Genomic DNA, 24,737 nt, shown 5'->3' with positions numbered 1-24,737 from the left:
ACAAACCCCTGCTAAGGTTCTCAGCTATTTCTTATCTAAAACCAAAATGTCACTTATGAACTATATGGAAAATATCCAGAATCTGAGACCTGTGTAGTCTGCTCTGTTTATTTTAGTGTCAGTTAGTATCTTTGATTTCAGTCACCCCTGGTTCCTCTTCCATCTCATTTGTTAGCCATGAAGGACTTAGAGTCCCCAGAATCTTGTGTAAACAAAAAGAACATTTTCACCCCCTCCCAGGCTTTTAAGGAGTTTGACATCCACATGGGACCAAACAGAAACTGCTTTACTGCTTTAAAAAATGTATATTTTTATTATATATATGTGTGTGTGTGTGTGTGTATATATACATATATATATATGTATATATAATATGTATATATAAAATGTGTGTGTGTGTTTCCTTAAAGATCACTGGAATCATTGGTTGGGTCGTTTGCTTGACTATCTGTTCCCTCCCCTGATATGATCATACTTTTTCTGCAATGCCGTAGATTTCCTTTGTCACTGGAAATGACCCTTGTGCCTGACCATGTGCACAGTCTAGACTTGGAATCATTTCTGGGATGTATCTGTGCTCTGCTCTTTAACACAAATCCCTTGGACTTATGCTATAAATTCTCTGTAGACAACATTGGGGTGAAGGATGAATTCTGGGGCTGGAAATGAAGAGTTTAACCGAATAACATTGGCCCCCACAAAATACAGTTTAAAAAGCAGTGGATCTCCAAAATGGGATGGGGAAGTGTGCAAGATAGTACATGAGAGTGCAAGGAGAACATCTCACTACATATATAAGTTCTTATGCTATTACACTTTCTGTTGAACCTATAACATAGTACATGTATGTAATACATAAGTAAAAATACGTATATTGGGAAGTTCTTCGGCAAAAAATCTTTACCAATAGAGTGCATAATAAAAAAAAAAATAGAGAATGCTTCTTTAAGCAAAAACATAAATTTAAACACAAACACTACTGAGTAAGATCGTCACACTTCCTAAAAAGTCTTGTAAAATATATTTTTTAAGATTTTATTTTTTTTTTGAGAGAGAGCGAGCGTGAGTGAGAGAGCATGGGAGGGGAGAAGGTCAGAGGGAGAAGCAGACTCCCCATGGATCTGGGAACCCGATGCGGGACTTGATCCTGGGACTCCAGGATCATGACACAAGCTGAAGGCAGTCACCCAAACAACTGAGCCACCTAGGCGCCCCCAGTTCCTAAATGGTCTTTATCTTCATTTTTATCTTATGGTCAAATTTGATACATTTCATAGCTTTGGGATTTTACTGGATGAATGAGTTATTCTTAGGGTAATTAATAGAATATATTGTATTGCACAAGCTTATCATATAGTTATTAATGTCCTATATTTTAAAAACATATAAAGATAAGGTCCGTATTCCTATTACTTAAATCTGTGGGTTTCCTTCTCATTTTCAGGTTTGACTTGGGCTCATTTGCTATGAGAATGATCATCGTTGGCCCAACATCTCACTTCTCTTCCAAGGAAGAGCTGCAAGAGGTTTGTGACTCTCTTCTGCTAACAACTGAAAAATAAATATTCAAGTTGTAAAAATGAAAGTGAACTTAGATATAATCTGGTGTAAAGTTCTCATTTTATTAAAAGAAAAGGAGTAGTTTGCCCAATGATACATAGCCAGTAAATGGAAGGGACAGGACTAGACCCTCTTAAAATACAGGTGTTCATAACATTCAAAATGAAACTTACACTTCAGAGATGAGTCCTTGCTTATTATTTCCTTCATAGTGTATGATCGCAGAAGTGACTATATTGAAGCTTGGAAGAATACTTAAAGGTCTTTTATTAACAAAACTTACTGTTGTTGATAATTCCACTTTTTAAAAATTTTTTAATTTTTTAATTTTTTAAAAGATTTTATTTATTTATTTGACAGACAGAGATCACAAGTAGGCAGAGAGGCAGGCAGAGAGAGGAGGAAGCAGGCTCCCCACTGAGCAGAGAGCCTAATTCAGGGCTAGATCCCAGGACCCTGGGATCGTGACCTGAGCTGAAGGCAGAGGCTTCCCAGGGTGGTCTGAGCCACCCAGGTGCCCCTCCACTTTTTTTTTTTTTTTATTCCTAAGCATTCTAATGTTTTCCATCTTCTTTCCAAAATAAATCTTGAATTATTTACCCTCAAAGGAAACTCAGAATTCTAGAACTTAAGTCTTGGCCCACTACTTACCATATGACTTGGCTCAATCATTTAACATTTTTACCCATAGTGAGCTTACTTGTAAGATGAGTATTTATCATTCCTGTCTTACATTGTTTGAAGATAAAGTGAAATACTAATTAAACCCCCAAAAGACAGGAAAATGACCATTTAAAGTTTGCAAGAGAGAGGATTACTCTGTTGTACATATGATTTGAAACCCTTTGCAAGAACAAGTATTTCGTGAACCATGTCAGTAATTTTTTTCTTGCTTATTTTTCAGGTGAAACTGTTTTTTGAGTCTCTTAAGGCACAAGGGTTACATCTGGATACTTTTCAAATGATTTTGGAAACCATAGCCAAAAATATTAAGTGGCTGGAGAGGAATCTTCCCACTCTGAGGACTTGGCTACTGGTTAGTTCTTAAATGGTCAGTAGAAAGAGCTCATCACATGTGGGCTTGAAGTCAGTAAAGCCCACGTCAAAGTCTTGGGTATTTTGTCTCAACCAGTAAGAAGCCCCAAGAAACCAGCCACCGCAGCTGCCGGCTCTCAGCAGTTGTCTCTAGCTGACAGATGTATGATGTTGAGGTGGGGGAAGTCCAGTTCAGTAGCTTACTTAAATGTAAACTTCCTGAATACTGGAGATATGTGGAGATGTGAATGTAGATATACAGACAGAGCTGCGATAGATTAGCCACATCGCCCACTCCCTACACTGCCTTATAGCATGCTACTTGCTACTTTTTTGCTTTTTTGATGTTTTTTCTAGCCTTGCTTAGCATCCTGGACTTTGCCCAGCCAGTTTTACCTTCAAGGAAACATAGCCAATTCTCTTTTTAAAAAATCTTTCATTCGCATCCTTTCATTTCCTCCCCCTTTTCCTCCTTCATCTCAGCCCGAATAGTGTTTTCTAATTTTTACCATTCCTGGAAAATTTGAATCCAATTATGAAGTATAAGGATCAGAAAACCAGAGAATTTGTCACCAAATCTCTGATTATTAGAAACTAGGTGTCAGGGTTTACCCACAAAGCCAGGAGGGCTGCTTGGCTTGAGCCTCACTTTCTTTTTTTTAAGATTTTTAAAAAATTTATTTGAGAGAGAGAGAGAGAGCATGAGAGGGGGCTTGAGCCTCACTTTCTTTTTCTTTCTTTTTTTTTTTTTTAAGATTTTTTAAAAAATTTATTTGAGAGAGAGAGAGAGAGCATGAGAGGGGAGAAGGTCAGAGGGAGAAGCAGACTCCCTGCGGAGCTGGGAGTCTGATGTTGGACTCGATCCCAGAATTCCAGGATCATGACCTGAGCCGAAGGCAGTGGCTTAACCAACGGAGCTACCCAGGCATCCCCAGAGCCTCACTTTCATTAAGAGCCTCAAGGATAGCCTCCTGAGGTCATCTCCACAGGCAGTAAAATCTGCAGTCATAGAGGTAAAGGAGAGAACAATTATACCTCACCACTTTAAACTGTACACTATCACAGTTTTAAAACATCTTTTGAAAATTGCAAAATTAGATTGTATCGTGTGTATTTCCTGTTAACTTAAGGTTTAATGTAAATATTTAAATGGATCATGTTTTATAAATCAGTTTTAGCAGTTCTTCATATTCTTAAGGGAAACTGGATCTCTGAAATGCTTTTCTAAATGCTTAAATTACTTGTTTTATTAATAAGGTATTTGGAATGAATAAGGAAACCACCACTCTTACATATCAGGTTGTAAATTTAATAAATTCATGTGCCCACATATGGATCACTATGAAGATATAAACATGTTCTAGAAAAATCTGAATCAATACACAGATTAATTTATCTGGGCTATTAAGGGAGGCTGGGATATCGGGGTACGAGTAAGGTGGGCAGAGCGCTAACCCATCCATTTTAGAGTGATATCTTGAAGGTTTACAGATCTTTCTCTGGTGCCACGGACAGAGACAGAGTACAGCTTGGATGGACCATTGACATGACCCAACACATTTTGCTAAGTTTGTTTTCAGATCATTTCTTGGAATCTTTGAAGCATCTTTGACTCTAGATTTGACTTGGTTGTGGTCCTACCAAGATCTGTGTAACATGTAATACCCATCTGGAATTAAACGTACTTTCAAATAAAGAAACTGAAAGAGTGAAGAATGTTATTTTTTCCACCAAAATAATGTGTAATTTAAGCAGAAGAATGTGTATGAGTTTTGGTAGATCTCTGCCGTCATATTTATTTCCATAAATAAGTAGTTTCCTTTGTATACTAAGTTATCTATCATAAGTTTCCAAGTTTTTGATTCTCTTCCTTTTAGTTCTTTGTGTAAGTTGTTTTTAAGTTCTTTGTAAGTTCTCAGATTCTTGAGAATTGAGTACAGAAGTAGTAGAAGTAGCAGTTTTATCATTTGTTGAAAATGAACACAGTAAGTACTGTGCCAGTAATGGTTTAACAAATAAGGAATTTTAAAAAAAGAAATCTATTGTACTTAGTGTAGTATTTCAAAATCTTTATGGCAGATGCCAAACCTCCAGCACCAACTAAGACTTGGCTAAAGTTAGTTTTACGTCCTTTTACCCCAAATGAACAAATAAGTTGTGAAATACTTATAGACAAGTTCATGAATGGATGATGGAGAGAGCAGACAGGGCTCCAGGCCTGCTGACTTCCCACAGAGACTTGGGAAAATTCTGTGGTCTCCGAAGCCCACTCTGAATGAGAAACCTTCCAGATCAAAGGAGCCTAAAACCAATGTCTTGCTCTGTATGAGAGGCTTTGTGTGGGGGAGAATGGGGAATTCAGCCTTCAAGAGTCCAACTTTACCACCATGATAGGAATTTTTTTTTTCTATTAAAGATTTTTATTTATTTATTTAACAGACAGAGATCACAAGTAGGCAGAGAAGCAGGCAGAGAGAGAGGAGGAAGCAGGCTCCCAGCTGAGCAGAGAGCCCAATGCGGCCTCGATCCCAGGACCCTGGGATCATGACCTGAGCAGAAGGCAGAGGCTTAAAGCCACTGAGCCACCCAGGTGCCCCATGTTAGGAATTTCTTGTCCTATTTCATGTATACCCCTGTGCATTTTGTTTCTTGCTATGTCGTTGGGTCTATTTTAGGTTCCACAGAATCAGAGGTCTTGATTTTCAGAGGGAAGTTCCTGGAGCTTTTTTGTTTGTTTGTTTTGGGGTTTTTTGTTGTTGTTTGGAGTGGGGTGGGGGGGCTTATTTCATTCTAACTGTAAGGGGGATCTCCAAATAGTCCTGGAGGCTAGTTTTCCAGTTGAACATTCATGGCTGTCAAACACAAGGCTGCTTAAAATGGCCACATTTTTCTTTGCAACTTCCCTTTACTTACATTTGTTATTGACCTTCTTTCTTCCATTTAACCATGCATCAGTGTTTTCCATTTCAGCATATAAGGGTTTACAACCTTTATGTTTACAGGCTTTAAATAATTTACCTGCTATATTGTCTGCTCCCTGAAAACTTAATCTCATTCATCAAAGTCATGTCTCCAAATCATAAAGAAGAAAGGGCAAAAAATATTATGAAAGAAGTGGGTTAGCTGGGTTGAAGCACATGCGTGTTTTATGTAATCAAGTATTTTAATAGGTAGTGCCCGATTATCTTCCTGAAAGGGGGTTTAATTTATTTTCTTTAAAAAAAAAAAAAAAGATTTATTTATTTATTTGTTTGTTTGTTTATTTGAGAGGGAGAGAAGGAGAGAGAGAGAGTGCCTGTGTTTGCAAGAGCAAGCAGGAGGAGGTACAAAGGGAAGAAGAGAGAGAATCTCAAGGAGACTCCCCCACTGAGCACAGGGCCTGGCTTGGGGCTTGATCCCATGACCCTGAGATCATGACCTGAGCTGAAATAAGGAGTTGAATTCCTAATCTACTGAGCCACCTAGGAGCCTGTAAATCACTTCCTTTTTTTATGCCTGTATCCTGTGTCAGTACCAAATGTTAATCTTTTATGTCTAGTAAACTTTCCCTAGTAAAATACAGCTTCCCCAGATGTTTACATAGCTATGCCACTAGTTTCTTTTGGTTGATATATATATATATTTTTTTCTTTTAAGATTTTATTTATTTATTTATTTGACAGAGATCACAAATAGGCAGAGAGTCAGGCAGAGAGAGAGAGAGGAAATAGGCTCCCTGCTGAGCAGAGAGCCAGATGCGGGGCTTGATCCCAGGACACTGGGATCATGACCTGAGCTGAAGGCAGAGGCCTTAACCCACTGAGCCACCCAGGTGCCCCACTTTTGGTTGATATTTGCTTAATGTATTTTTCTGTATCCTTTTACTTTGAATTTTTCTGTGTTTAGTTTCAGATGAGTCTTTCATAGAGAGGCTGTATCTGAATTTTTTTTTTTTTTAAGATTTTATTTATTTATTTGACAGAGAGAGATTACAAGTAGGCAGAGAGGCAGGCAGAGAGAGAGAGGAGGAAGCAGGCTCCCTGCCGAGCAGAGAGCCTGATGCAGGACTCGATCCCAGGACCCTGAGATCATGACCTGAGCCAAAGGCAGCGGCTCAACCCACTGAGCCACCCAGGCGCCCTGTACCTGAATTTTGTTTGCTATTGTGTTTCCCAACTTGGGCAAGCTCAGGCTCTCTCATCCATCCTTTCCACTCTCAAAGGCCAAAAAAAATGCCCTCAAGGTGAACGCGGACTTCAGCCTTCTGCTTACCCCTCAGGGTTCCTGCCTTCAATTAGTTTTTGATCCATGACTATTTCTTACTAGCTTTCCAGGTCACCAATATATTCAAACAATTAAAAAATTCTTGAATTCTACATTTTTAATTATTCTTAGCAAGAAGGTCACTCGAGGTACCTAGTCTAGCATATTCCCAGAAGGTATAATAATTTATTTTCAACAATGTGCAAATGTCCAACACTTTCACATAAGTGACTCCTTAGGATGGAAATTGGTTTGCAGTATTGACTGCACAGTATCGATTTTTCATAAATAAACTTGTGGGATGCTTAACATTGTATCAGGAAGTTAGCAGTATAAACAGATCATTTGTTCAGGATTTAAATCAGGAAAATTTTCCAATATTCATAGGGAGAAATGACTAGAAAGTCTGAGAAATGTAGACATAATTGACTGGGTGAAAAGAATTTCTCTCTCAATCACTTCTGCAAGCTTTACTTTACAAACATGACTTTAAGGTCTTTTGCTAATTCTCTTTTCTCCAAAAGTTTTCATCTTCTATCATGTTCCCAGATAAAGTCAGGAAACCAGTTTTCGATTCTCAGTACATGATTAATTAATTCTCACCTCTAGGTCTTAACACATATGATTTCCCACTCTTCAAAGTTCATGTCTCCCTCTGTTGAAGTATGCCATATTTATTTCAATGTATCATTTCAGGTTCATGTTTCTGTAAGGGATTCACATTTTGATCCACCTGACATTTCTTTGCAGTCATCTAAACAATGCTACAGTTATGATTACAAACCCCATTTTAAGGTGGGCAGAGTAAATTATCTATGGAAAGACTTAAGGGATACAAAGGACATTATTTCTTGGTTTTAAAAACCACGTTCCTCATTAAATACTGTTCTCTGGTAAACTGAGCTTGGAAATTCTGATTTCTAATTATTCTGAGTTTGAGTTGGGAAAGGATAAGTTGAACACTCTGAACACTCAAATATGGCAAGAGGCAGGGATGGTGGTTGGAGAACTTTTTCTGAAAGAGAAACAATTGTCTTCATGGTCCAAGGCTGTTAGCATATACTTTTATTTTCTTTCTGTTCATGACTCCAGATCTAGGCTCAAAGACTAGTAGTAGGAATAGACTAGAAGGATAAACAAGAGCTTTTTAAGCTGGTAAGGATTAAACAGGTCAAGAGACTCAAGCTGATAAAGATCAAAGACAAGTTCTGGTCTGAAACAACTATGCACAGTTCTTGTGAATCAGACAGAGCCCTCAGGAGTCAGACTGGGCAAGTTAATTCAACTCACCCCGAGGACTAAATTAGGGTCACTTAAGCAACAATGAATAAGTTGTTGGTTAATGAGAGAGGCTGTATAGCATTTAAAGGTTTGCATTTGCTTTTTCTTATTCTAACTTGAACCTTAACTATGGGCAATAGTTATGATACTACCGATCAAAGCACTATTTTACTTTTATTTTATTTTATTTTGTTATTTTCCAAAGCACTGTTTTAAAAATAATGTTCTATATTCTAGTAAAGCCATTACCTGGTAGAAAAAGCATCTTCTTCTCCTAGTTTCAGGTAACTGTTTCTCTGGGCAGCCTAGCTATTTGGATTTTAAGGCCAAGGGGAATATACACACGATTGTCTCCTCCAACTCACTGAGGACCTAGATAGAAATAACAATTTCTAGTGTTGCCCTTGCAAGTCCAGATCTAAAAAATGCTATCTAAAAAAAGGAAACCACATATACTTCTTTTTTTTTTTTTCCCCAAATACATCTTCTCTTATCCAGTTGGGTTTCTTCTATAATTTCACCATTACAGATTCATTCCTTTGGGCTAATAAAAGCTCAAGTATTCAATTGTAACTCATTAGTCATGCTTTAGTGAGACTTTTTAATTTTGTTTAAATGAATACTTATTTAGTTCTTTAATAGCTAGCTGAGAAAAGAGCCCTAAGGGGAGAGAGAAACCTGAAGCTGGGAGAGAGGATTGGGGTGAGTGGGTTCTGGGACAAGGACAACACTCCAGAAAATACTGGTTTGGTAGGAAGCTCTGGAAGGCAGTATCTGTTACTTACTCAAGGGTATTATATACAGGTGGCATTTGATAAATATTTGTTGACTGTGTGAAGCAGCATTTATAACTGAGGAAGCAAAATGGAAAATGGGACCTAGCAGAACTCAGAGCCCCCTACTTGTCAATTTTGCCCCAGCCTGATCCTGCTAGTATATTTTTATATTTCTGTGTCATGCATTGTACACGATGCATATGTCCTGGGTACTTGTCCCGACTGGCCCAATGTATTGCAAGCACCTTAAAAGTAAAAATGTCTTTCCTGTTTTGTTTTTAGTCTCTTTGGTGTTCTGCGCACCATGGGCACTCCACAAATGTTGCTGACTGACTGACAGCCTGTGCTGGCAGCTATCAGCCAGAGGGAGGGAAAAAGCATCTGAGTCATCCCAGAGTCAGCCAAGAATCACAGTCAAGTGTAATTTTCGGTATAAATATTACAGTACCTTTTCATGCTCAAAAACAAACACAAAACCTGAAGGACACATTTAACGGGAAGGAATCTTAGGCTCTGTGTTAGCAAGGCTGCTAGAAAGAAAGGAGAGGGAAAACTGAATCAGAATCTTCAGGAGTGTAAACATCTCCCTCGAAAGAGCAGGTCGATCAAAAATGCCAGCTAGACATAATTTCTAAAAATATCATTTATATCTTCTGACTTTTATAGAAGGGGACCTATGATTGGTTTTCATAGCTAGAAGCAGGGCCTACCGTCCCTGACACTTCCTAGCCTGGCTGGGACCCATTAAATGACGGAGGGCTTAGATATCAATATCAAGAACTCAGTTTCAGGGGCGCCTGGGAGGCTCAGTGGGTTAAGCCTCTGCCTTCTGCTCAGGTCATGATCTCAGGGTCCTGGGATTGAGATCACATCAGGCTTTCTGTTCAGCATGGAGGCTGCTTCCCTCTCTCTCTGCCTGCCTCTCTGCCTACTTGTGATCTCTCTCTCTCTGTCAAATAAATAAATAAGTAATATATATCAGCATCATATAAATTTGTTTGCACTCACGTTATGCATTGCAAGTCTAAGCGTTTTTTTTTTTTTGCATGCAATATTCATAGTATTAAAATTTCACAGTTCCCATCTAATAGTAATAGCAAATCCATCCTTAGTGCTTATTTTGTGCCAGTCTCTGTTCAAAGCACATTTGAACATTTGTGTTAATTTGTCTTATTCTTATTCTTACAATAACCCTAAGAGCATGGTACTTATCTACTCAATTTACAGAGGAGAAAATGAAGCTGAGGAAGATTAAGCATCTTGCCCCAGTCCCAGAGGCAATGGTTTTTTAGGACATTTAGAGAGTGCATCTATCAACATGGTTCTTTTAGAACATTTTTATCACTCCAAGAAGAAGTCCCCCATACCCATGAGCAGTTGCTTCCCATTCCTCCCTCTCTTCCATCTTCAGCAACCACTAATCCACTTTCTCTATCATTTGGCCAGGCTGAGCTTTTCATACAAATGGAATAATACAATATATGGTCTTTTGTAACTGGCTTCTTTGATGGTCATTTGTGTTGTTTACACTTTTTGGCTATTATGAATAATGCTGCTATGAACATTCACACACAAGTTTTTGTATAAACATAGATTTTCAATTATTTTGGCTGTATAGCTAAGAGTGAAATCCTGGATCACTTGTTAACTCTATGTTTAGCTTTTTGAGAACTGCCAGTCTATTTTCCAACACAATTGTATCATTTTATATTCCCACCACAGTATATTAAGTTTCCAATTTCTCTAGATCTTCACCAACATTTATTTTGTCTGCCTTTTTGATTCTAGCCTTCCTATGCCAGAACCTTGCCATGCTGTGAAGTGGCTCCTCATTGTGATTTTGATTTGCGTTTGTTTTATGATTAATGATATGGACCATCTTTTCATGGGTTTATTGGTCATGTGTATGTCTTCTTTTTTTTTTTTTAATTTAATTTATTTGTTTGACAGACAGATTACAAGTAGGCAGAGAGGCAGGCAGAGAGAGAGAGAGAGAGGAGGAAGCAGGCTCCCTGCTGAGCAGGGAGCCCGATGCGGGGCTCCATCCCAGGACCCTGGGACCATGACCTGAGCTGAAGGCAGAGGCTTTAACCCACTGAGCCACCCAGGTGCCCCATGTATATGTCTTCTTTGGAGAAATGTCTATTCAGAGCTTTTGTTCATGTTTAATTGATTTATCTGTCTTTTATTATTGAGTTTTAAGAGTTCTTTATATATTCTAGATGTAAGTCCCGGTGAGGTATATGACTTGCAGATATTTCCTCCCATTCTGTAGGTTGTCTTTTTACTTCTTACTGCTATCCTTTGAAGTTACATCTTTCTTGATACTTACCTTCAACTTTATTTCTGTTAGGAAGATGCTGTTATAATGAGTTGAATAGTGCATCCCTTCCCAACCAAAATTCACATGTTGAAGTCATAACCATCATTATCTCAGAATGTGACTTTGCTGGAAATAAAGCCATTGCAGATGTAATTAGTTAAGATGAGGTCATACTGGAGAAGAGTGGGCCCCGATCCAACATGACTAGTTCCCTTATTAAAAGGGAAAATATGGACACAGGTGTGCACACAGGGAGAATGCCATTTGAAGGCTGGAGTTATTCTGCCACCAGCCAAGGAAGCCTAGGATAGAGGCCTGGAACATACTTTTCCCTGGTCCCTTCAAAGGGAACATGGCCTTGCTGATTCCTTGATCTTGGGCTTCTAGCCTCCAGAACTATGAGGCAATAAACTGTTGGCAATACATTCTGAGGCAATAAATCTTCTACCTAGATTGTGATACTTTTTTTGTAGCAGCATTTGCAAACTAATATAAATGCCTAATTTATTTTTCCATTTTAGTAGTTACTTCCAGATCAGCATTTGAAGTTTAATAATATATCATTTCTTGGTTTGGAATCTTAATCTCATTGATCAATTACATCAAAAGTTACATCGCATTGGGCTCTGTCTTTACTTTTCCTATGACAAGTACCTTAGGGTTTAAAGAAATTATTATCAAATTATTATTAAAATATACCAGCGTTTATAACCTTCAGTGGACTAGGTTGCCTACTTGACATTTTGGTTACTTGACTCTCCCTTTTCTCTTTTAAATAATAAAAATGATTTTATCCAAGTTCCCCCCATTTCCCCCTATGAAACAAGGCAGTGATCCTAAACTCAGCATTCCTAAACTCTGCTTTGTTTAAGAAATCAATCATAGTAACCCTGTTTTTATTTCCAGTGTTTGGCTTAGAAATGTACAAAATTCAGTTTGGCAGTTGAAACCTAAGAAGGGTTCTAATGGGGGATTTTTGAGAAAGGTTTCCTTGCTCTTGAGAAAGAGACCAAAGAAAATGTTCCTTCTCCCTTCTCTGATGCCATCCCCTATCTGTCCACGAGACACTCAGTCTTATGGAAAATTGCTCCCAGAGCAGACAGAGTGAGAAGCAGGGTTCTTGGTAAGGTTGGGAGCAGTAACTAGAGATTGTCTTATCTCTGCATTTATGTGAGATGATAAATTTCCTTATGTTTATGCTAATTTGATTCAACATTTTGGTTTTTGTAGCCCAAAGCATCTGAACTACTATATAACTGTTCCTTCCTAATAACCTTTCCGTTTATTTAGCTGAATCTTTTTGCTAATGTCTAAGCTCTACCAAAACTCTGTTGGATAATTATGTTGCTTTCTTTCCTTAGTGCTCTAAGCATTTCTAGATTTGTGATAGCTTCAAACATCACTAATTGAGGCACAGCATGTGTGTTGAAAATAGGTGACCAGTGTAATTAGATATCGACTCCTCTCATCCTTAGGGTGACTGGGTAGAAGTCTGGGATAGCTGGAAACCTCAGGGTGGTCATCTCGGTCCTGGAAGCAAGCAGCATCCTCTACTTATTCAAGAGTGCTGAATAAACAGCATTTCCTGAGGTATACACTGAATTAATGTATTGTTTAGTTTATTTTAAAATAATTAGAAAACATATTTAATAACGTTAAACTTAATAAAAGTTCACATGGAATATCAGTAAATTGGAACATCAATTAAATAATTAATGGAACAGTCTTCCAGTAGCCTGAATTTAGCTATAATTCTCTTTACCCTTTATTATTGTCATTGGCCCTAAATTTGCTGTGGGAATAGGGAAGCAATAAACTCAAGAGCACTGGTTTAGAACATAGACCACCTGAGTTCCAGTCTGCATCTACCATCGGACTGTGAGTGACTAACCTTTCCAGAATTCATCTCACCTATTAAATCAAGACTTGGATGAGTTGATCCATGGCAGACCCAGTTTTTATTTTGATGAAAGTTTCTATCTTCATTGTTTAGCAAATTTGCTGCTTCTTTATAAATAAATGCTGTTTGTTACTCAGGGAGCTTACATTTTTTCCTCTTGTGTTATTTATTATATAATTAGCCCTCCAAATACTTTGTTTTCAAATGTTAAACGGTAAGGATTTTGAAACTAGATGGGTATAGCAGATAATGTCACACTATCTCCTCTGATAATGAATAGTAACTTCATAATAATTTGAAGTATTAGATCCTTAAACTAAAAAAGCCGCTCTGTGTAGGAGGACAAGAGGAGGTTAATGATCGAAACAGAACCAGCAGCAAATTTATGAAATTGTGTTTTCTCAGAAAGTCTTCATGAAGTCAAATGTAAAGTGGTATCCAAACAAACAAAAACAATACCACAAGGAAATCCCAGAATAAAGCAAAACAAAATTTATTATTATTCTTTTGAGAATAGGCAGGATTATGAAACCTTTGGGTTGCTCGGTTTTTTTTTTTGTTTTTTTTTTTTACCTCCATTACAAAACCACAGGTCCGTAAATGTCCTTAATGTGTGTGTGTAGGAACGGGAGGGATGGAAGGCAAGAGGTTGGCAAAGAGGTAAAGAAGTTATTTATCTCTTTCTCAAATCTCAGGAAGACATGATGCCCCACCTATATTTGCTACTGCAGTGGTGAAGCGTTTTTACCACAAGCCTGCAGAATTTAGGTATTTAAGACAAAACACAAGATAACATGTTTCACACTTAAAAGCATGATAGACTCTGGCTTACAGGTAAGGTGAGGTGAGGAGACTTAACACTCTGTGTTGTTTTAAATATCTCTGATACTAAGTGCTTTGGCTGCAAAAAATAACTCCAAAGGAACATAACCTGACCTAAAGTATAAGGATGAGTCTCTTATCTGAGCAATATAAGGTATGGAGTCCTTTTAACAAAATCCAGCCCTGCATATACTATATAACCTCTGAACACCATTGGCACCAACCCTGTGGTTCACTTCCTGTTTGGGATTCTGAAGTGCCCTGGGGGAGGGAGGGTGCCAAGGGCTCTGGCTATGCATAACAAGGTAGGGAGAGAGTAACTTTGAGGTATCACAGGATACAGACATCTTCTCCGGAATTATCACAAACACACTATTGTTTCTGGCAGAATTCAACATTGCATATGAACTAGAACCCTAACTACCATTGCATATATTCCCATATGCATTCATAAATTATTTATTGCATACTTACCTTGGGTTAGGATACTGCCCTTAAAAAGGTAGTAACTCTGCCTTCATGGAGCTTGCATTCTTGAGAGGGAGACTGATAATGAGGAAACAGCAAACAGAGAGTTTTCAGAGTGAGGAGTGCTGTGAAGAAAAGCAGGGCCGGGTCTTTAGAGAGGAGACTGTGTTTGTGGCTATTTTCCGTTGTGTGGTCAGGGAAAGGCTCTCTGCAGAGGTGACATTTGAGCTGACACCTAAAGGACAAGAAGATACCAGCAGGCAAAGTACCAGGCAGAAGGAATCGTTCTTGCGCAAGCAACATGCAAGGGGAATGGTTAACAATGCTGGACGGAACTTGCGGACTTCCAGGAACCGCAAGAAGGCCTCTGTGGCCAAAGCATCCTGCGCGCGTGTAGAGGAGGATCCAGTTAGACCAGGAGTTTCACTTTTATTTTAAATGATGGGTATCCATCGGAGATTTTAAAGATGGAATGTTAAGAGCGTGATTTAATACAGTTGACATTTAATAATAAACTTGCATTCCGATTTCACTTCTTTAAAACCTCATTTCTAATTCCTTACGGGTCAAACGACACCCCAGCCATCCCTGTTTGCCCAGGCGGTTTGCGGTTGCCCCCGGCTTGTTTGCACCCGACGTCCTGCTTTTAACAGCCTCAGAGGAGTGTGTGACAGTTGGCAGGCGCAGTGAGGCACAGCCAGAGCCAAGTCGCTGCAGGGGCCAGGGCTGCGGGGCGGGGGCAGGGGGGTGGGGGTGGGGAGGAGGGGAAGGAGGCTGTGGCTGCGCGATGGGAGGGCAGAGGCTTTCACTGCGAGCGTGGCGGCGGCGCACACTTCGAATAAGGGATAAAGAAGCGGGCCCCTACGAACCCGGGGTCCCTGGGGCCCTGGTTGTTCCATCCCGAAGGGTCGCCGGGTAATGGCTGGATTTGACATTGAAAACAATGCTGGCTCGCGGTTGGAGGCAACGGCGAGAGTAGAGGAGGCAGAAGCAACTTAGAGTTTCCGCTTCAACTGGGTAGCAATGTCTGTCCTGTCCGCGGGCCCCATGCGGCTGTACCCACTGGAGCCGCAGGTGTTGATTTAAAGCTCAGCTCCAGCAGGCCTTCTGCTCGCACACTGCGGCGCCCTCACCCACGGCGAATCCAGCTCCAGGTTTTGTGATCCGCTTTGCATGTAGAGGCCGCGCCCTGGACTGCCCGGGGTAGGACTGGAACCTACGTGTCTGGGGCCCAGCGGGAGTCCCCGCCCTCCCTTCGGTCTCCCGGCCTCAGACCCGTCAGGGACCACTCTGGTGTGGGCCGGCAGCGGTTCCGGGATGACCCACAGCACCTGCTCCCACTGGCCTTGGCGAAGTGAGCAATCCCGAGCCAGTCTCCGCAGGGAAACCGAAGCTTCGAATTCCGGAGAGCGACTCTCGCCCGCCGGCGGCAGCTGTGCCTCCAGATCGCGGCCTCAGTGGCACCTCTCGGCGAAGCCTCTCTTCACCAAGCTGTCCGCACTAGCTATCCACTCACTCTCCCATCACATCACCCTAATTTAATGCTCAGCGGGACATTTCTTTCAGTCTTGTGTGCCTTCTGTGTTTCTTGTCTGTCTCTGGAATGTCCACTACAGGGGGCAGTGGTCGATGTTTTGGGGCGCAGTATGGGGTTCCCGGCGCCTAGGTCCCGGCCGGGCCGGGATGCAGTAGACGGTCTTCTTTGCTGAATGACTGAATACTTGCCCCATGTATTGAAGAGCCTGAGCCCCTGGTCTTCCTGGAGGGGCGTGGCTTTTCAGGCCCCGCCCAGGAGGCTGCTCCCACCTCTAACCCGCTCCTCCCCTTCCTCTCCGAGGAGTTGGCCTCGGGCCGTGCGGTGTTTTTCCCTTTGGCCTCCCTAGCTCTTGCTGCAGCTGTTGCAAAAACCCGGAGCAGCGGAACCTCAGAGCGGCGGAGCGGCGCCGTCTCTCGCGGCACCTCCCCGACAGCCCTTGGCGGCCGCGCTGGGCATGCTCAGTCGACAGGGCCGCTTCAGTTCTTGGAGTAGGAAGCTTGGGCGCTTCGGCTGTAAGGAGCCGCGGCGGGGGGAAAATGGATCCCTTTACTAATGGTGAGTAGGCAGCCAGAAGCGTCGGGTTTGGGGCTCTTTTGGGGTGCAGAGGGACGTTGGCCGTGGAGACACGCGGAGTCGGACTGCAGCCGCCCCCACCGTGGGTTTCCCACGAGGGTTTGGGGGCGGTGGAAGCGGACTGGGGGAGGCAGCTGAAGGCTGGGGCGGGGGTGGTCAGAGGCCGGCGCGGACCGGGGGCTGGCGTGAAGGTCAGTGCCACCATCTGCCGAGGGCCTGGGGGCGTCGGGTGCCTCCAGACCCCAAACTGCGCTGCGTGGCCAGGTGGGTGAACACCAAAGTTTGGGCTGCTTTGCGCAGAGGAGGGGAAAGTTGGCCTTCTGGGTTTGCCCGTGGAGAAGGTGGTGTCTGCCCGCGGCTCTTTTGGCAGGAAGGGTTAAGCCTTGGCCACTGCCAAACCAAACTTCTCTTGTGCGCAGGGAGCTGTCCCCCCCTGTCCTTCCGCGCGAGTTGCCTGCGTGACTTTTCCTAATAGGGCGGGGAGGGGGTGGGGGGCTTGGCAGGTTAATTTAGTGGAAGGAAGGGAAACTTGCAGAAAGGCTTGCTTGGTCCTGCTCTGCGAGGAGGTGCCTGCCCGCACTGTCACCCTCCTGTCTTGGTGAGGCGCTCCCCAGGTCGTTCACGCTACCGTTCACGGGCTCCCGATAATACCAGTTTTTTCAGTCGAAGACTCATTAAATATCGGGGTCCGTCATGGTGATATCACAATGTGTCTTGAGGCGAGAGTCAAAGCAGGAGCCTGCAGGACGCCCTGCAAAACAGCCACAGCTCTTCACTGAATGGACAGAATAAATCCCACCCTAGTTAAAACCGATGGCTTTTGTTTGGACCAGACGTGCCCGAGTCACAACATAGGGGTGAGATGTCTTACCATTTTGTGGCCTTGAGTATATGGATTCCCTTTTTGGGACAGAAAGTAGGAGGAATGCCAGTAAGGGAGAATTCACTTTATAATTAGACGATTCACTCTGTCGTTGACCTGTGTTTTCTTGTGGGAGGTTGGTGACTTCAGGTAGACTGTTTGTCGCATGAGTAGAAGCCAGCCTCTGCTCTGGTTTAGGTGGGCCACTTGCCCCTCAAGAGATAGAGACATATATATATATATATATGTCTCCATTATAACCCAAACCATTGCCAGACTTTGTTGTATGCTGTTTCATTCATGGGACTGCAAATTACTCATTATATTCTCCCTGCCCCTAATTCAGAATGCTTTATTCTACTGCCATCTTCCTGTCTGTACTGTCTAATTAGGCTTAATGATAGTAACTTTAATTCTGAATTTTCTTTCTCATTCAGGTTCTATTTGTAATTTCTAAGGCTCTAAGAATAGTTGGGTAAAGTCCCTAAGAGAATTAAGGAATACGGAGCTGAAGGTAAACTTAGAGACCTTCTAGTATTTTAAGTGTAAAATATGTTTAATACAAATCGTTAAATCATTTCACATGAATATTCCAAGGCTTTTGCTTTGTCCTAGGTGGAATACTTGGAGCTTCCATGTTTGTCGGATTTTAAATGTGAACTTTCACTTAAAAAAAATTCCCCGCAAGGCTGAGTCACCTATTTGGTCAAGACGAGTGCTAGTTGATTTTGCGGCTCTGTGCCTACAGAATTAAACTGCATTTGCAAATCCTCCAACTGGGGTCTTTTCTCCCCTTTTAAAATGTGTTCCTCTAAATGTTAATAGTTGGAAGTTGAATTTTTAATCCTTTTGCTGTCTATCTTCCAGATTTTCAGAATCTGCTGGAAACAGTTTGACAGTGCATCAGTTTAGTTAATGCGTTAATCACTTGTTGAGGGCTTATCTTAAGTGTCCTTTAACAAGGAAATAGAAACCATAACATCTAAAGCCAACCAAATATTAGCTTCTAGCAACTTGAGATGCTTTTCAGATTTAAGGTAGACTGTTTATTTATTTCAGAACTTTTGAAGGATAGCTGTAGAATTTTTCTAGTGTCTTTAAACAGGACTTGCTTAAGTAGGTTTATCTTTTTACTTAATCCTATTTAGTACAAACGATCTGTACAGCTAATTCTCCCCTAGGTCTGGGTGTTTTGGTGCAGAGTATTTAATTATCCCTAGAATTTATAATGACAGGATTTATCAAGCTTGATATTGGCTTTTGCACATTCACCTTCTTCTAATAAAATATTCACCACGTACACTTTCTCATTTAAGCCTTGCTTATAGAGAGAGGTGTGAAAGCTTAGCAAAACCAGTTTCAGCAATTCAGAACCACTTGTCTTTCAATTAAAACATTGTCAATGGTTTCACCCTCTGACCTAGAAATTTGTAAAAGAGGCAGATATAGTTTCTCTTTCGTCGTTTTTAACTTTCAGTACTCATCTATTCCAGTAGGGCTTTCTGTGCTTTCCCTGTTTTCCATCAAAACTTGCTGCTCATATGTCTCATTTGTCTTGGGCCCTGCTCTCTGCCTGCTAATACTGGGTTCATTTGATGAATATCCTATGTTAACCTGTCCAGGTAACATACTGCTACAACCTGTTAAAAGGCTTATCTCCAGAAAGGGTTTATAAGAAGGGACCTTAGTGCCAGCAATTCCCATTTAGCTCAGGAGATATTTTTTTTGATCTTGCCCTTGGGAGGGGACTGCTGACTATTACACTGCAGACTATATCCAGTCTGGCTTTGGATTCTTGGTGACTTTTTTTATGGGGGTAAAGATGTACTGGACTAGTACTCAAGATTGGTTTGGCAGTAACTATTATGTCCTATTAGGCAATTAGAGGTGAAACTCTTAGGAAGTAGTGGTTTATATATTACTAAAAGAAAAAAAATTGATGGCAACTCTATAGATGTTTTGATAGATGTACTAGATTGGGGCAAGTAGTTATTTGATTATTTTATTTCTCTTTATTTCTTCTCCTTTACATGTAGGATTAGGGTATTTGAGAATAATTTAAATTCATGTTAAGGACTGTAAATGCCAAGGCTCAGTCTTAGGATCTGATCAAGGAGTTCTGAGGTTAGGGCTAGAAATGTGTGACTTCATTTTGAGGATACTAGAAGTATTCACCAGAAGGGAGCTTTTGAGAACTTTATTAGTTCTTATGGAGAAGAACTTTTTCTTTTCCTGATATATATTCATCATTTTTTTCTTATGAACAAAATTCCCAGGAATCACTTTGGTAGTACCACCTGATATATAATCAAACAAGGGGGATTTACCTGTCTTGCAAACTATCTTTGTTTTGCTTTCGGATTGGCATCCAATTGGAAGTATTACCCAGCTTCCAAAATGGGAGGTCTGGAGAACAAATTCGATATTCATGGGTTGAAAGGCAGTATCAAATTGTGATTTCATTTCTTGATCTTACAAATAACAGTTGTCCTATAGCTGTGCGTTTCTTTAAAAAAAAAAAATAGCATGGTCAGTCAAAAATATGAGCTTACCACATTTTGTGTGTGTGTGTGATATATATATATATATAGATATATATATATATATATATCTATATATATATATATATGTTTCTTTTCTATGATAAATGGCCACATTGAAAGAAAATCCTTAAAATGGAAGATCATTGTTGTTCTTTGTAATGAATGGAATATAAATAAAATATGTTTTTATCCTTCTGTCTTGATTTTTCTATTTCAATTAAGTGAAATATGACTTAGATCAAATGTTAACATCTTTTAATATTATAAGGTTGAGGATGTAATTAGAAACTATTCAGTTTTTAAGGAAAGCAGTAGGGGGAAAGTCCTTTGCTTTGCATAACAATTTCCAAAAAAGTGTGTTTTGAGACAGCGTATTTTAGGAATGATTAAAACCAGTGATTTTTTAAAAAAGATTTTATTTATTTGACAGAGGGAGAGAGACAGCACAAGCAAGAGGAGCAGCAGGCAGAGGGAGAACCAGGTTCCCTGCTCAGCAGGGAACCTGACGTGGAACTGGGTCCCAGAACTCTGGGGTCCAAATGCAGTCGCTTAACCAATTGAGCCACTCAGGCATGCCTAAAATCAGTGATTATCACTTATCTATAGAGGATCCTTGAGAGCTGAAAAATACATAACCAGAAAGATTGGTTATAAGGAAATTATCATGCAGAAATAAGCCAGGGGTGATTTCCTCTTCAGTAATTCATGTGAACACTGTCTTTTGAATGCCCACTTACAAGTAGATTTTCTGCTGGACACACTTGCAGGAAACCCACAAACCTGTTAGCAGATAAAGCTGACCTCAGTAAGAGAAATGAAATGGAAAAATCTAGTTTTGCTTTCATGCTAATGTAAGACTAGGAAATACAGAAGAAACAAGAAAGCAATAAAACTTTAAGATAGTTTTCTAATTGTGAAATAAATGTACCAAATTGTCTTTATAACCTGTTCCTGTAACATATGTCATCAGTAAGTTCACATTTGTGATGATTCAGTGTAATACTCCTGTTAGGAACCAACAGCATTCTGAACCTTCTCTATGGAAGTATTAGGAAATTGCAATATGGAGGAATTCAGCCAGGGTTACTCCTGAAGTTATGATGGAGCTGGATTAGGCCCATGGTTCTTGGCAGCTGAGGTTAGGACGGTGTCACTGTGTTCTGTCAGTTACCTCATGTCTTGAAACTGTGAGAGGTTGGAACTAGAGCTAATAATACTAGTAGATCTTTCCATAATATTATTGGAGCAATCAGAGAAAGTCTTTTTTTTTTTTTTTAATTTGAATTCCTAGATATGTACATTTACTGAGTGTTCACAAGAAACCAGGGGGGGGGGCATCTGGGTGGCTCAATGAGTTAAGCCTCTGCCTTTGACTCCGGTGGTGATCTCAGGGTCCTGGGATGGAGCCCCACATCAGGCTCTCTGCTCAGCAGGGAGCCTGCTCCCCCCCCCCCCCTGCCTCTTTGCCTACTTGTGATCTCTTTCTGTCAAATAAATAAATAAAATCTTTAAAAGCAACCAGGATTGGGCATGAAGGAAAATTTTGGAGCCTTTGTGGTGGTTCAGCAACTTGCGTGTCTAGTGGACTTTGTAAAGTCACTCATTGCTTTACAATTGCTGCTCATTGCCCTGGTCTTTCTATTCAGCAAATATGACAGAAACAAAGTAGTTTTTGTTCCTTAGTCTATGGTAAGGATTTCCTTGTAACCTGATTCATTGTAATCCATTTGTGATTGTCCTGGGAGCACCTGTAGGACTTTGAATCCAAAGATCTTTAGGAAAAACAGAACAACAACAACAACAAAAACCCCAAAGATCTTTAGGGAAAACTGGGACTTAAGAGTTAGTGATGAAGATGAAAGAAATGTAGAGATTAAAGGTAAAGCAGGAGGCTGATAAGCAGAGATTTCCAAAATGGTCATATCTTGAGCCTTACTCATGTTTGGCTGAGAAATGAGTTTACTTTGGGGATCAGGACACTGACATATGAGGTCGAATGATGGAGGAATTGGGTTTGGAAGAGGCAAGCAGGTGGGACTGGTTAGAGAAAAGCAATTGAGGGTTGAGGGGGATGAGTGATTTAAACTGGCGTTTGGAAGCCCTGGCAGGAGATAGAAAACATTTGCCTCAAGTTAAATTATTCAGTGTACTTCTCTCTCTGATAGTAAAAATAATCCATTGTCTCTTTTAAGTTAAGACCGTTCACTATCTGGCTGGCTCAGTTGGTACAAGCATGCAACTCTTGATCTCAGGATTGTGAGTTCAAGCCCCACATTGGGCATGGAGACTACTTTAAAAAAAAAAAAAAAAAAAGTCTGTTCACTTTCCTGAATGTTTTAGATTTCAAGAAAAACGTTTCTAAGAGGAATGTAGAGCCATTGACTTTGTAGGAGCATCGTGATCGCAGTTACTATTTTTTAGTGCCTGGTTTTGCTTCCCTTTTCTACTGATGCTTATGATTGAACAGTGAACCAATTAGTTTTTACAAATTCCAGCCTTAGCATCTAAACTAGGAAGAAACCAGTTCACTTACCAAATAAAGAAAGTTCAGGCTTCTAAGGGAGTTTGAAAAAACAATGGTGAAAGAAGCAAGTTCAATAGTAAAAGACCCTTTGAAGTTCTTTTCCTTTAGTGTGTATTGCTTAATGAGGGTCTCCTGAGCATTCCTTTCACAAATTTCAAGAATGCAGCCACCAAAATAAAACTTAAGCTAATTGTTTGGCCTTTTTGTAAGTTGAGGGATTGGATGGTCCAGAGTTTTCTCTAGACCCCTGGTGCTGTCCACGGAAGCCAAGCCAGTGATCTGGGTTGAAGGGAGGTAAAGGCTTCCTAATGATCTATGGGGAGAATTTCAAAGCTGGGCTAACAGGAGAATGGGAAGTGCAGTGAGAGAATGGGTACGTTTGTGGATTGGGTGTGCTCTTTTCCTTCTTGGCCCTTGCAGCAGATACTAACCAGGGCTGCGTGGTAGTGTTTCTTAGACCAGCTGCCTCTGGTCTCATTCACTGGGCAAGGAGATTTTGAGCCATGGTATTTCTCACAGCTGACACTGTTATTTCATAAAATTTAAATAAGTTGTTAGAACAGCAGCATCTCAGCAGCATTACACCATTCCTAGGTTCTTTTTAGAGGAAAAATGCATAGTGATTAGTGGAGTAATTGAGGACAGCTAAATGCTTTAAAGATCTTTTTTTAACTTGTTATTGGTAGTATGATTTGAAGACAGAAGTAGTGTAATCCTTGTCTAGTTTCTTCTCATTCCATAATTGTCAAAATGTCCTTAATGGTTAAGTAAAGGAGGCTGCTATGAACCATGGAGCTTGGTGGAAGGAACCAGTATGTTCAAGATTTATCAAAATAATATCCATGAATTTAGGCTGATTCCACTTTATACTTGTTAGCACTATTTTCTCTGGCCTTTAAATTAAATGCTAAGTACGTAAGCCCTTTGGGCCACTGACATTGTCCTTTTAGTATCTAGACTGAGTGGCTAGTTTGAAAAAACAACTCAGTGAGTGTAGAGTATTTGAGTGTTAGTGGAAGGGACTAAGGGATGCTTTGCTCTTTAGAATAGGGCCTTGCGTCCATCTCTATCAGTACAGGCTACTGAGAGGCTTGGTAAGTTGTTATTCGGGGGAAGTACACAGAAGAATAATCGAGTGTCGAAGGAGGGTACACCCAGATTTGGGGATTAGATAATAGTGTTTTGAATTAGGTAGAAGTAAGCAAATGTTCACTAAAATATGGCTAAATTTGCTTCAGTGCAGTTCATTGCAGTTGGGCACATAGCTCTATTCTAATTAATTGTCAATTTAGGAAACACTGAGATAAAGACTTGAAGAATTCATGCATAGAAGCTTTTCTTGGCAGATAATGAGATGACAATGACTATTAGTAGACCAAAATGTGGTTACAAACCCAGACTTTTGGGTAATCGTCATATATTTTTAAATGAGTTAATGATAGTCAAAGTGACCCTCAGCAAGTTGTAAATTGATATCAACGTTTTTGCTGTGAAGATTCAAGATTATCATCTCCCTTGCCTTTTATCAGTCTGGTGAATCAGATGGAAAAGTGTTTCAAAATTATCAGCAAAATAGTCTTTTCAAATCCATCTGACATCAGCTCTAGCAAATTTATTCACCAGTTGAGGTCTTTTCTAACCCATAAGCTTTCTGCATACATTGAAGAGATCTCATACATTTTCTTTGTGGATCTCCATCAGTGGTTATGCATTCTCTTTAGATCACTCACAGATATTCTTTAGGCCTAAATCCATTCTTCATTTCAAATAAAGAATTATGATAGGTTAACATTCTTTTGAAACTACAAATAATTGATGGAATTAAAAATAAACTTTGAACTTTTGCTCTTCAGAAAGTATTTGCAGTTATATAGATTTTCATGAGAGATTAATGAGCTCATGTATTTAGGCATCATTAACAGTTTCAGTTATTTGTACAGCTAAGTCTTTCTCAGAGGTCCCCTGAGGATTGTCAAGGGCTGGGGGGCCTGTGTTACAAGGAAATGAAAAAAAAAACAAACAAAAAAAACCCAAAAAACCAACCAAATCTGATAAAGAGTATAACTTTGATTGGAGTACAAGTTGATATAAATATAAACATTATAGTAAATGATTTAGCTTAGAAAAGGAAAATGATTAGAAAAGGAAAATGAAATTGAAAATTAAGCTCAATAATTTTATTTTTACCCGAAGGATAAATTAGTTAACTTTTAAGGGCATGAGATGGCATATCTTTATGTAAATTCTGTTCATTAGGACAGTATTCTGCACTGTTTGTATTCCTTAGTCCA

General features: G+C 40.2%; 2 protein-coding genes across 4 annotated transcripts in view; both read left to right on the top strand.

The window, feature by feature from the left end:
- Positions 1-3,316, top strand: part of ERAP2 (endoplasmic reticulum aminopeptidase 2) — a 39,166-nt gene extending 35,850 nt beyond the window's left edge. For both annotated transcript variants that reach the window (XM_004769949.3, XM_004769948.3), the window contains 2 exons: positions 1,445-1,526; positions 2,465-3,316. In XM_004769949.3, coding sequence (XP_004770006.1) covers positions 1,445-1,526; positions 2,465-2,608 — 226 coding nt within the window. In that variant the 3' untranslated portion in view covers positions 2,609-3,316. The remainder of the gene's footprint in view (positions 1-1,444; positions 1,527-2,464) is intronic.
- Positions 3,317-15,222: 11,906 nt separating this feature from the next.
- The window catches only part of LOC101682451 (leucyl and cystinyl aminopeptidase), a 110,986-nt gene continuing 101,471 nt past the window's right edge, over positions 15,223-24,737 (top strand). Inside the window, exon 1 of one of the 2 annotated variants that reach the window (XM_004769950.3) lies at positions 15,223-16,499. In XM_004769950.3, the coding sequence (XP_004770007.2) occupies positions 16,481-16,499 (19 nt within the window). In that variant the 5' untranslated portion in view covers positions 15,223-16,480. Of the gene's footprint in view, positions 16,500-17,029; positions 17,375-24,737 lie in introns of those variants that run through there. The other variant, XM_004769951.3, reaches the window with a different exon arrangement.

The sequence above is a fragment of the Mustela putorius genome, unplaced genomic scaffold (assembly GCF_011764305.1).
Source record: "Mustela putorius furo isolate JIRA1106 unplaced genomic scaffold, ASM1176430v1.1 tig00537350_pilon_pilon_pilon, whole genome shotgun sequence".
Classification (NCBI taxonomy): Eukaryota; Metazoa; Chordata; class Mammalia; order Carnivora; family Mustelidae; genus Mustela; species Mustela putorius.
This window is presented reverse-complemented; position numbering and strand designations above follow the sequence as displayed.